This window comes from Hypanus sabinus, chromosome 8 (genome assembly GCF_030144855.1).
Source record: "Hypanus sabinus isolate sHypSab1 chromosome 8, sHypSab1.hap1, whole genome shotgun sequence".
Classification (NCBI taxonomy): Eukaryota; Metazoa; Chordata; class Chondrichthyes; order Myliobatiformes; family Dasyatidae; genus Hypanus; species Hypanus sabinus.
Genome location: NC_082713.1, coordinates 160,361,542 through 160,374,134, shown reverse-complemented (window position 1 = coordinate 160,374,134; position 12,593 = coordinate 160,361,542). Strand labels below are relative to the sequence as shown.

The 12,593-nt window shown below is 39.4% G+C and overlaps 1 protein-coding gene across 1 annotated transcript in view; it reads right to left on the bottom strand.

The window, feature by feature from the left end:
• The window catches only part of otogl (otogelin-like), a 164,528-nt gene that overhangs the window by 58,853 nt on the left and 93,082 nt on the right, over window positions 1–12,593 (bottom strand). The window contains exon 34 of the mRNA XM_059976457.1: window positions 6,855–7,133. Within this exon, the coding sequence (XP_059832440.1) occupies window positions 6,855–7,133 (279 nt within the window). The remainder of the gene's footprint in view (window positions 1–6,854; window positions 7,134–12,593) is intronic.

Below are 12,593 nucleotides of genomic sequence, written 5' to 3'. Positions count from 1 at the left end.
GCTGTCCCAATTAGCCGAAGTTTCACATAAGTATTCAAGATGATGCCAGCGAATAACAATTCCTCAGGTGATATCTTTCAGACTGCAAATCTCTCCAATTATTTCACTTTTTCTATGTCTTCTACTTGGTCTTTTTGTCTTGTGCGTGTTATGGAAACAGTGAAGTACAGTTTAGAACTCAGTTGAAGGATCCATAACTATGCTGTGTCCAGAGAGCTGCCCCATGAAGATTAGAGACGGGGTGCCAAAAAGGACCAAGAACACAAGCTGACTCATGGAGAAGACCAGAGACGAGGCGCGGGATCATGAACAACGTCATCTTGAAGCGGTGAGGAAGATTGAAGTGTGGAGGTGAATATGGTGCCCAACACTGGCGCCCAACAGAGATAGTCAGCAGCCAGATCGGTGCGTTTGGCCCTGGGTAGGTGGCATTAGGACCTGGTTCAGCAGTCACTCTTTTTGTAAGGACCGAGTTCCTGCAGCTGCTCTCCTCATATGCAGGCAAAAAGATGTTCCTGATACTTTGAGATTTACTGTATGTGATGTATCGATTTCCTTCAGTTTTTTGACGTTTTCTCTCTTGTGTCTGATTGGTGGGTGGATGATCTGTTAATGTTTTTGTGTGTAAGAGGGGTTTGGTGTTACTCTCTTCTGCGAGTGAGGAGGTCTGGGACTGTTACTGTCGCTTTTTTTGCTGCTGGGAGGGGGGATTTTGGAGTCTGTGAGTTTTGTTTCTTTTCTTTTTCATGCTGGGGGGGGGAGTTGATGTCTTTTCTTTCATCAAAAACCATGGTTTTTCGGTACCTATCTGAAGTAGACAAATATCGGTAGAATTGTACATGCATACTTTGATAATAAAATGAATCCTTTAAACCCTTTGGAAGGTATAAAAAAGACAAACTACCATTTACCTAAGTAGCAAACTATGTATTTAAATAAAATGCAGAACCAATTCCAACACTGCCTATGTAGTAAGAGTTCTATAAAATGGTGTATTAGCTCCTAATTGTTATCGATGGAAGAATTTATCCAGTGTATGCTGCTATACATGTAGGGAGGGAGGAGAATCACCTCTGGCGGAGGGGCTTGTCGTGTTCGTTCTACGACTGCTCACTCACCTTTGGGTACCACTGGACACTCAGTTCCCACCTTGGCTGCAAGTACCTGTTTGCATGTGACAGCAGCTACACCCTGGTGTCAGGTGGACTAAACCAGGTGATGGTACCAGTGGGCCTCATACCCCAGTGAAACAGGGACTTCCCTGTCCTAGCATTGAAGTCAGCTCCAGAGGACTAGGATGAGATCAACAGTGAGATCCAACAGCCAAGAAGGTGGTCCTGCAATGCTTTGTGGAGAGTGAAGGCCATGAGAAAGCACAAAAGTGTTATCAGTGTCCACTACAACCAAGAGAAATCCCAGCTTGTAATGAGACCCAGACTTCAGAGGTCAAAAGCAGGGAACTGTCCCATTGCAATGGCTTTTCCACAATAAAAGCTCTCCCATCCAGTTTTCACTGCCATCATCAATAGGAAGGGTAACTACCACACCCTGCTGTGTTCTTTTCATTGACTGTAAATTAACAAAATTAGCATACACCGAGTGTAAAAATAGTCTGTCTTCATACAACGCTTTCAACTATTGCAAATTCCAAATCTTCATTTTCACTGTAATATTCAAGATAACTTCCGATACCTTCAAATTCTTTGTAGCTTCTAACTTGAAGTAGTGAAATAATTTCATTTTCACTCCTGGTTGTTACTGACCTCTTCAAGCCTAAATGCTTGAAACTGCAGTGAGCAAAATAATTCTAAATTGTCTGACTGCTTTGTTCTCGCCCACAATCAGTAACAAAAATCTCTGCTTTTTAAACACAAACACACGCAATTAATGCTATTCAAAAACTGTTCACTCTAAGCACCTGTGGTGTCTAACAGCCACACAAACTCACGCAACTGGTGCTAGTTAGAAGCAGTTTGCCAATAGTCTTCTATCCCAACTAAATGGCACAGTGTCCTAAATAAATGAGTGGAATCCCAGATGTTTTCTCAATTAGTATTTTGTTCTTTAAGAGTTGTTCCAAATAAGCAGCTGTCCCAGTTAACCTGAATCCACTATATATTCTGTTAACTGCTTTATAGTAATATTTTGTTTTGGGGTGCATTGTGGTCTGGAGGAATTCGATTATATATTTGTACAGTCAGATGACAATAAACTTGAACCTGATTTTTCATAGTGTGTGGGAACGTTGCTGCCTTTCCAAAATATTAGTGACCCACAAATGAAAGAAAGTTAAAGAATCTGAATGAGTCCATATTCATTACTTGAAACTGTCTGTAAACGGCCAGAGGAGCATTTTTATTAGCATTACTACAAAGGCAAGCAAAGGGGCAGGAGCAGATGTCACATGATAACAGAGCCTGCCTTGAGGCTTCTTATAGTTGTTACAGTGTACAAGAGTTCATGTGGAATCTAGGAAACTAACAAATGGTTTGTATTAACTAAGAGCTAAAGCTTCTAAACAATAGGATAACAGTGCAAAGAAGAAAAAGTTGAAATGTTCTTTATTTTAAAATGTTTTACTAAATTTAGATATCAAATTGTAAAATACCAACTTACTGGAGAGTCTAACTATAACTGAATAATATACTTGAAGAAGTGTACTTCACACTTAAATAGGAAACGTAACCTTGCACAGTCAAGTAAAAACCAATGCATAAAGCATCCACAAAATGTGATTTTATCGTAATATTGCTATATAAATATGAACTTCCAGAAACAGACACACTGAAATATTTTCCTTATCCTTCTATGTAGACAGCTGTGGTAATCAGAAGATATGGTTACAGGCAACTTCCGTGAACAGCACAACCTTTTCCCCTTTAGAGTATAAACTGACTCTTTATATGCAGAGGGTCATGGGTAAAAAGCAAGGGCTAAATCTATGCAGCAAAACAGCCTTGAAGAGAGCATTGTTCAGAGAGCAATGCTGAGTAGTGTTAGTTTCAGCAATATATCCCCGACTTGCAAGGCTACTCCTTTTACATTTCAGTGCTTCAGGATTATTCAATTGCTTTTGTACCGTAGAAAATACATGGTCTAATGAAAGATCCAACCGCAAGAAAGCAAAGGGCTCAGTCTTGTACTTTATATGACCATATCTATTTGCCATATGTGAATCCAGCAGTTATTTTATAACATCTATTATACAGCAAGTGGAACTAAGTGGTATTCATAAAAAGATTGGAAAAAAAGGACTTGGGTAATGATGTCTGCATGCACTTGTTTCCCACAGGGATGGAATGTAAAAGTAACTTGAAGAGATCAAAACTGACAAGAACACTAAAAAACCATATTAATTGAGACGTCTTGAGTACAATTTTGTTTTTCTTCTGATAAATGACAATTAAAATAAATGTATAAGATCATAAGATATAGGAGCAGAATTAGGCCATTTGGCCCATCGAGTCCGCTCCGCCATTTCATCATGGCTGATCCATTTCCCCTCTTAGCCCCATTGCCCTCTTTTCAAATCATTTCTATTCACCATTTCCATTGAACAGAATGATAAGAATGTCTAAAGCATCCAACACCAAGAAAGGGAAATATCATGACGTGGAATTCTACCCTAATGAGAAGTTAAAGCCTGACAAAGATTGGATCATACACTGCATATTTCTGTTTCTCACACCTCACCCCTTCAATATTTAGTTTTGTGTACTTAGTAACGTGGCTACTTACAGACAAGCTAAATATATTTATATTAGGAAATTAAATGGAAGCTCATTTGGGATTTGATACAAGCCAAAATTTGATAATCAGAAATAAAATTAAAAATGGGAACTTTGCTGGTTACTCAAAGTGCAGCTCAGAACTATTAAACTGTTAATATTTCAACTTCAGCATTATTACATTCCAACCCAGATTAAGATTTGCAATGAAGTAATCTATACATGATACATTCAAGTGAAAAAGTGGGTGAATTGCAGCTAGAAGGAATGCTAATACAATATATGTTTCTGATTCACTCCAGTTTGTATTTCCATCTCATAACGTACCATAGATATGTGACTTTTCTTTTCATAAGTGGTTTTCCAGATGCAATTCACACATTTTATTTGTAAAGTGAGAAAGTAATAAAAATACATTTGATCTGATTGGTACATTACATAGAATCATATAGAAACATAGAAAACCTACAGCACAATATAGGCGCTTTGGCCCACAAAGTTGTACCGAACATGACGAACATGAAATTACTAGGGTTGCCTATAGCCCTCTATTTTTCTAAGCTCCATGTACCTATCCAAAAGTCTCTTAAAAGACCCTATCATATCCGCCTCCACCACCGTTGCCAGCAGCTCATTCCACGCACTCTCTACTCTCTGGGTAAAAAACTCACCCCTGACATCTCCTCTATATCTACTCCCCAGCACCTTAAACCTGTGTCCTCTTGTTGCAACCATTTCAGCCCTGGGAAAAAGCCTCTGACTATCCACACAATCTATGCCTCTCGTCATCTTATACACCGCTATCAGGTCACCTCTCATCCTCCGTTGCTCCAAGGAGAAAAGGCCAAGTTCACTCAACCTATTCTCATAAGGCATGCTCCCCAGTCTGGGCAAAATCCTTGTAAATCTCCTCTGCACCCTTTCTATGGCTTCCACATCCTTCCTGTACTGAGGCGACCAGAACTGAGCACAGTACTCCAAGTGGGATCTGACCAGGGTCCTAAATAAATTCAATTCCACGATTGATGAAGGCCAATACACCGTATGCCTTCTTAACCACAGAGTCAACCTGCACAGCAGCTTTGAGTGTCCTATGGACTCAGACCCCAAGATCCCTCTGATCCTCCACACTGCCAAGAGTCTTACCATTAATACTATATTCTGCCATCATATTTGACCTTCTAAAATGAACCACTTCACACTTATCTGGGTTGAACTCCATCTGCCATTTCTCAGCCCAGTTTTGCATCCTGTCAATGATCCGCTGTAACCTCTGATAACTCTCCACACTAAACACAACACCCCCAGCCTTTGTGCCATCAGCAAACTAACTAACCCATCCCTCCACTTCCTCATCCAGGTCAGTTATAAAAATCACGAAGAGTAGGGGTCCCAGAACAGATCGCTAAGACACACCACTGGTCACCAACCTGCATGCAGAATATGACCCGTCTACAACCACTCTTTGCTTTCTGTGGGCAAGCCAGTTCTGGATCCACAAAGCAATGTCCCCTTGGATCCCATGCCTGCTTATTTTCTTAATAAGCCTTGCATGGGGTACCTTATCAAATGCCTTGCTGAAATCCATATACACTATATCTACCTTAATCAATGTGTTTCAGTCACATCCTCAAAAAATCCAATCAGACTCATAAGGCACGACCTGCCTTTGACAAAGCCATGCTGACTATTCCTAATCATATTATACCTCTCCAAATGTTCATAAATCCTGCCTCTCAGGATCTTCTCCATCAACTTACCAACCACTGAAGTAAGACACGCTGATCTATAATTTCCTGGGCTATCTCTCCTTTCTTTCTTGAATAAAGGAACAACATGCTCAACCCTCCAATCCTCCAGAACCTCTCCCATCCCCATTGATGATGGAAAGATCACTGCCAGAGGCTCAGCAATCTCCTCTCTCGCCTCCCACAGTAGCCTGGGGTACATCTCATCCGGTCCCGACGACTTAACCAACTTGATGCTTTTCAAAAGCTCCAGCACATCCTCTTTCTTAATATCTACATGCTCAAGCTTTTCAGTCTGCTGCAAGTCATCACTACAATCACCAAGATCCTTTTCCATAGTGAATACTGAAGTAAAGTATTCATTAAGTACCTCTGCTATTTCCTCCGGTTCCACTGTTCCGGTACACACCTTCCCACTGTCATACTACACTGTTGTTCAATACACTAAATGGAATTATTAACTGGAAGCACCAAAATTAATTGTATCATGTGATATAATAAACATTGATCTGACATACAGTATATTTTAGAATCATAGAGGACTACCGCACAGAAACTGGCCCTTTGGCCCATCTAGTCCATGTTGTAATGCTATTCTGCCTAGTCCTATTGACCGGCACCTGCACCATAGCCCTCCATACCACTCCCATCCATAGACTTACTATCTTTGAGAAGCTTCAGTTGTTGATTCATGTGTTGATATTGTGGTATTGTAATATTTAAGGGTTGATCTTATAACTCAAAGTACTGTGTGATAATGGAAATGTTTGAAATAATCAATATCAAATGTGCAGTGAGCTGGGCTCACTGCAATCAGTGTTTTAGTCTTTCTGCACCAGTCCCTCTCCAGCCAGGAGTTAGGCAAATGTGAATGGCCAGTAAGAATGGGCTGAAGTCCATCTTTGATCAGGCTCAGCCTTGTTGTTAAGTAATACAGTTGCACTTCTTGCATTGAGGCTTGCTCAGATGAAGCATTGCAAGGCTGTATCGTATGCTCTGGTATCGCGAGCAACCATCCATAGGGTTAAAATAAAGGAAAAGACCATTTTGAATTGTACTAAACCAGCACTTGTGTAGCTTATATTTTAATGTAAGTATTATGAGTGAAGTATTACTGGGAATTACGATGCTGGCAAGGCAGACACGTAATTGACAAGGAGGGCATTCATGGAGGAAACCAGTGGCAAAGTGTCAAAATAACAAAATGTCCTGTGTTCCCTTAAAACACTTAACACAAAATACAATAACTCTTCACAAAAAAGGACATTTTTAAATATTAGATCTGTTTCTACAGACAAAGTTATTCCATCAGTCTAATAAATCCTACCAAGTGCATCCATTGAGTTTCAGGAAGTTGTACAGGCCTTCAGTCACTTACCCTCAATTCTGAAGCTACTTGAGAATTTAAATGATTCTGCGTGCTCATACTGAGCTACTTTCACCACTGATGGTGTCAGCGAGATGAAATATCCTTTCCTGCTGTACAATTCAAAGGTACTGTAGCCTGGGATCCAGTTGCTCTGGTGATGGATGAATGTTGCGGCTTTCTGGAAATGTTGGTTGTCCTCCCATTGCACTAATCGTAGATTATCACTTTCACCAGTGCGTAGGAAGTAATTTGGTCTTTCAGCAGACTCAAGGGAAACAACAGGCAGTGCTGTAAGATGACAACAATACATAAATCAATTTCTGGCATCTCAACCATAAAATTAGGTTAAAATGTTCAAAATACCATGCAAAATCTATGTTCTGGATAGAAGAGCAAATATCCTGCAGCTTAAAGTACCATAACACACTTTAATTGATATAGAAAGTTGACAGCAGTGTTTGATTTCCCTGAGGCTCCATGCAAGTATGATAATATAAAATATATATCATAACCAAATACAGACTTACATAGGAAATCTTTCAAACTGTTTCATCAATTTAATTCAGCGATGCCACAAAATATTCAACACCCTCAGATACAATCTTCTTTCTTACTTCTCACTCTGTGATTTCAACTTTGAACCAATTGACATAGATAAATGATCAACAGCTGCCAAATGAACATTTAGGAATGGTTCAGGGATCTTCATTACATCAGAGAAATTAAGTTTATGACTCTGAGCCAGAAATGATGAGAAGGAAAACTCTATTCTGACTATCTTACCTGAACTTATGAATGCTTCTTCCAGTCAAGAATTGAGTCATTCAAATTCTACAATTTAATTCCTTTTAACAAAACTACACTTTACCTTCAATTTGGATAAGAATGTAAAAGCTAACTTTCTTAAGATTACTCTTTGCAATTTCCTATAGAAATATTTCTCTTTAACAAAATAAATACAAAATTGCTTCAATATTATAGTTGATACAATATTTTTTAAATATTTGTCATCCGTGTATGATGGGAAGTTTCCTTAAGGTGGGGCACAATAAAAAAAATTTTTTTTTTTTAAAGTGTGAAAGTAACAACTTCTCTCATTGCATTTCCAAGCTCTCATTTTCCTTCTATCATAAGCCAACAAAATGTCTGTCAGCCTCAAGATGTAGCCATATTAAAAATATAAAGCAATTCTTTATTTTATTACTTATGTTCTGCATTTATTACTGCATTTAATCATGGACTTTCTGCTCTCTGCTAATATTGTGATTATAACAAAATTACTTAGGACTTGATGGCATATCATATCTGTGCAAAGGAAGAAAACACCAATTACATTCTTCATGGTTGAAAACTCTTCCTGTCCTTTCTCCTTCCTGTGGAGAATCTTCCATCACTTCATCTGCATTTGTGATACATCCCTTTGGGTTCCTTCAACTAATGCATGGAAAATACTTATTTATTTATTGAGATAGGCCCTTCCAGACCTTCCAGCCATACTGTCCAGCAATCCCCCAATTTAATCCTCGCCTAATCACAGGACAATTTACAATGACTAAGGCTACATCCACACTAGACCGGATAATTTTGAAAACGCCCGTTTCGCATAAAAACAATAGCGTCCACACTAGATGTTTTTAAAAATATCTCTGTCCACATTGAAACGGATATTTCGGCGAATCTCCTCCTACTGCGCATGCACAGGACTCATCTACCAAAAACAAGCGACATGTTTGGTGTTGAATCTCGCTGTGGAAGTGCGTGTTTGTGGAGTTACAGACTAGAAAAACTTAAACGACGGGCAGCTGTTGGCTCTCGTGCAGGAGGACCAGGAGGACTTAAGAGTAAAAAAAATACTGAAGCATATGGAGGCAACCGACAGGGAGTTCACAGAAGTATGACCCGGCTGACGACGAACATTGAAAAACCGACTAACTCTGTTGCATCAATAAAGCCACTTGTTAAATGTATAAAACATATCTGCATCAGTATTATCTTGTATTTCCATACAATGTTACATTAGGCTGTTACACATCTATTGTCAGAGAAGTACTTGCATAAATAGGTAAACCACCTTCATACAAGCAAGGACAGAAAACAGGGCAAAGTGAATATACTTATTTATTCAGTAAGTTATGGGTGAAAGTATTTGATGAGTATATTTCTAACACTTCTGGCTTCAGACTTGCTGCTGTCTGTTCTGAAATTGTTAGGTTGCGTTCAAGAAAACAATGAAATGGCGCGCTGCCGTCTGACAGTGTTTTCAGATTTCTCCGGTTACCCCGTCCACACTGATCTACCCAGTGTTTTCAAATTATGCACCCTGGAGAGCGTTTCTGAAAAGCTCTGGTTTCGGGGGACAGAAACGCTGTTTTAGTGTGGACAGAGGGTAAAAACAAAGAGAAAAAGCTTCGATTATGGATTTATCCGGTGTAGTGTGGTCGTAGCCTAACTACCTACCAACCAGTACCTCTTTGGACTGCAGGATGAAACCACAGCACCCAGGGGAGACCCGTGCGTCCAAACGGAGAATGCGCAGACTCCTTGCAGGCAGTGGCAAGGATTGAACCCTGTACTGTAAAGTCTTGTGCTAACCACTATGCTACTGTGCCAGCCCATCCACGGACTCAACTGGAAATGCACCTGTTTACACAAGGATCAACATTCAAATGCCTGTCAAACTAATAATATATAAAGTATGTCCTTAAGCTGTCACATCATATCATAGCAAAAACCACGGTGTCCAAGACAGAAGGTAAGGAAACTTCAAAATGTAAGTTAGCATACATCAATTGGTTTTGAAGAGGAGTTCGCAGTTCTATGAGAGAGAGTCAAAGGTTTCAATAGGTACATTTAATGTCAGAGAAATGTATACAATATACATCCTGAAATGCTTTTCCTTCGCTACCATCCACGAAAACAGAGGAGTGCCCCAAAGAATGAATGACAGTTAAATGTTAGAACACCAAAGTCCCCCCCAGCTCCCCCCTCCCAAGCACAAGCAGCAGCAAGCCACAATCCCCCTTCCCCACACCGGCAAAAAAGAAAGCGTCAGCACCCACCACCGAGAACTCAAGTGTGAACAAAGTAACAGCAAAGACACAGACTTGCAGTTACCCCAAAGACTTTGTGTTTCAGCCGGTATCCGCCTTACCACAGACTCTCTCCCTCTCCCTAATAAGGGAGAAAGAGGTGTCTCCGTTTCACAGTGAGAGGGGAGACATAACAAATAACTCGCAGGTTTACAATGTTAAAAGTCCATTGCATTGCTATTTTTGAGATCTGTAGGTCAAAGGGGTGCTACAACATTTAAATTGTCTCTTTCAGAATCTAAACGATTCATTCCAATCCAGAAAACTCCGGAACATATAAAGTTCCAAATTTCAACATCACAGAACTTTTAGAGCAATGAACCTCATCGCTGTTTTTTTATATATTTTTAATCTCTTTGTTTGTGTTTTCCACTTAATGTATTATCAAGCACAGTACAAAGTTCAGAAAAAGAGATTGACAGCTTTACTTTGAATGAGATAGATCAATGAGAGAGCATGCCTAATGGAAATGCATTCAATACCTCCTCCTAGTTACACCTGGTCAGAGAAGCAAAAATCTGTGCACAGCTACAGTCACTAATTCATTTTATGATATCCAACTACCTGTTACATCTTTACCAGGACCTGAAGAGCAGTCAGCTCTGAAACCAAGCAAGGATATTAAATTTAAATTTAATTCAGTCTGTCTTTTGAACTTCAGATGGTGTGAAAGTTGAAGATGCAATATCACATTGCACTGCAAACAACGTGTGTTCAGCACCCCAGTTACAACTTCTCAATTTTTGCAACATCAAAATGGCAGTTTAACTGAGCCACTGAATGCTTATGTTTAACCACATCTGAAAGTTTTTGTGGAGATGAACATTTTAACTCCCATCAAAATGCTTTCACTAACTGAATTTGCACCTGATTGAAATGGATACAATTGATTTTCTTATTCTGTAAAGTGTGGATAAACAAAACTGACAGTTCTTGCTGAATAACAAGCTCTTACCTTTGGGAAACACATTCAGTGGCCACGTTATTAAGTATATCTGAACCCCTGCTCATTAATGCAAATATTTAATCAACCAATCATGTGGCAGTAACTTAATCAGTAAAAACACACAGACATAGTCAAGAGACTCAGTTGCTGTTTGGACAAAAAAAATTGGGGCCTAAGTGTGACCCAAGAGATTTTGACTGTGGGATTTGACTGACGAATAGCCTATTCCTATGTTGTAGATACTTTCCATTTCTCTGAAATGAATAAGCAGCAGTTTAATTCAAATTCTTACACTCCTTTCAGGAGCTTGCTTAAGACATTAAGATGCATCATTATATACAACACAGAGTCTTTGGACTGAGGAGCTGTATTTTTAGTAAGTATGGTCAACTTTCATTGGAGCTTGGTGAGTGTACCTGGTCTGTATAGAGTGTTTACATTGGATACATTGTAGCACACACCTTCAGATGGATTATATAGTGTGACAAGGTCTGCTCAAAGAGTGCCTTTGTCTTTCACAAGGCCTTTGAAGGATGTGGTTAGGAAGAAAGTCAAGGTGGAAGACATGAGCTTCTATGACCTGTATGGATTTAATAGGAAATCATTTTCCACACACGATTCCTGAAAAGAAATTTTTGTGTTCCCTACACATAAATTGGACTCTATGGTAAATAATGTCCTTCTAAGTCTGGGGAAAGTATCAAACTGAGGTGAAATTATTGAAATGAGGCCAAAAAATGCCCATTGGGTTTAGAAAGTGCTCAGAATTCTACAACACACTTCAGAGACTATAGGTGTCAGAAAAGACCTGACATGCAACGAAGTACTTAGGTTTTGTAAACTGTCTACTTGCACGCATGCAAATGGTTACTGATTAATTTCCTTTTTCCAGTGAGAATTGATGGACAAACATTGGCAGGTCTCATGAGAACTCTCTGCTGTGATTCAGCAAGTGCAGAAGGATGTTTTACCTCTTGCGCAAATATTCAGATTGGCGCTTGGTTCAACAACTATTGGAAAGATGGTACTTTTGGAAAAAGTAGCATTTCTCAGAATGAGACAAGAGGCTGCATCAACAAAATATGTGTCTACAAGTGTTTACATGGAAGATTATTTTAATAAGTAATATTCTGACCACCAGGTTATCAACTCACCATTAAGAATTAAAATTGTACAGTACTTCTTTGCCAAGGGAATATACTCCAGTCTATTATTCACATATATTGTGATTCAAGACTGAAAGAATTAGCTTAAGACAGGGGTTTCCAACCCAGGGTTCATGGACCCCCCCCCCCTCAGCTAACAGTAAGGCTCCATGGCTTAAAAAGTTCAGGAACCCCTGGCTTAAGGTGATACAACATGCCCAGAATAGACTGAGATACATAATGTCACCTCTGCGCTGTCCAAACCAGTAGTGCTGGACTTTTTATATATGACAAAGTATAGTCCTTAAATATGGACTGCTGATTATGAAAACAACAATCCTTTATGGGAAAAAATTGATATGCAGCAGATAGCTCTCACATCTTAAGCTATTGATGAAAATCTTTAAAACATGCATAACTCTGAAATAAAAATAGAAAATACTGGAAACTCTCAAGAAGGTTAGGCTGTGCATTTGGAAGTGACCATGGCTGAGCAAACCTTGCTGAGGATTGAGAGCATTTTTTTTTTTTTGCACAGGAGACTCATATCCGTAGGCAGGATGAAAAT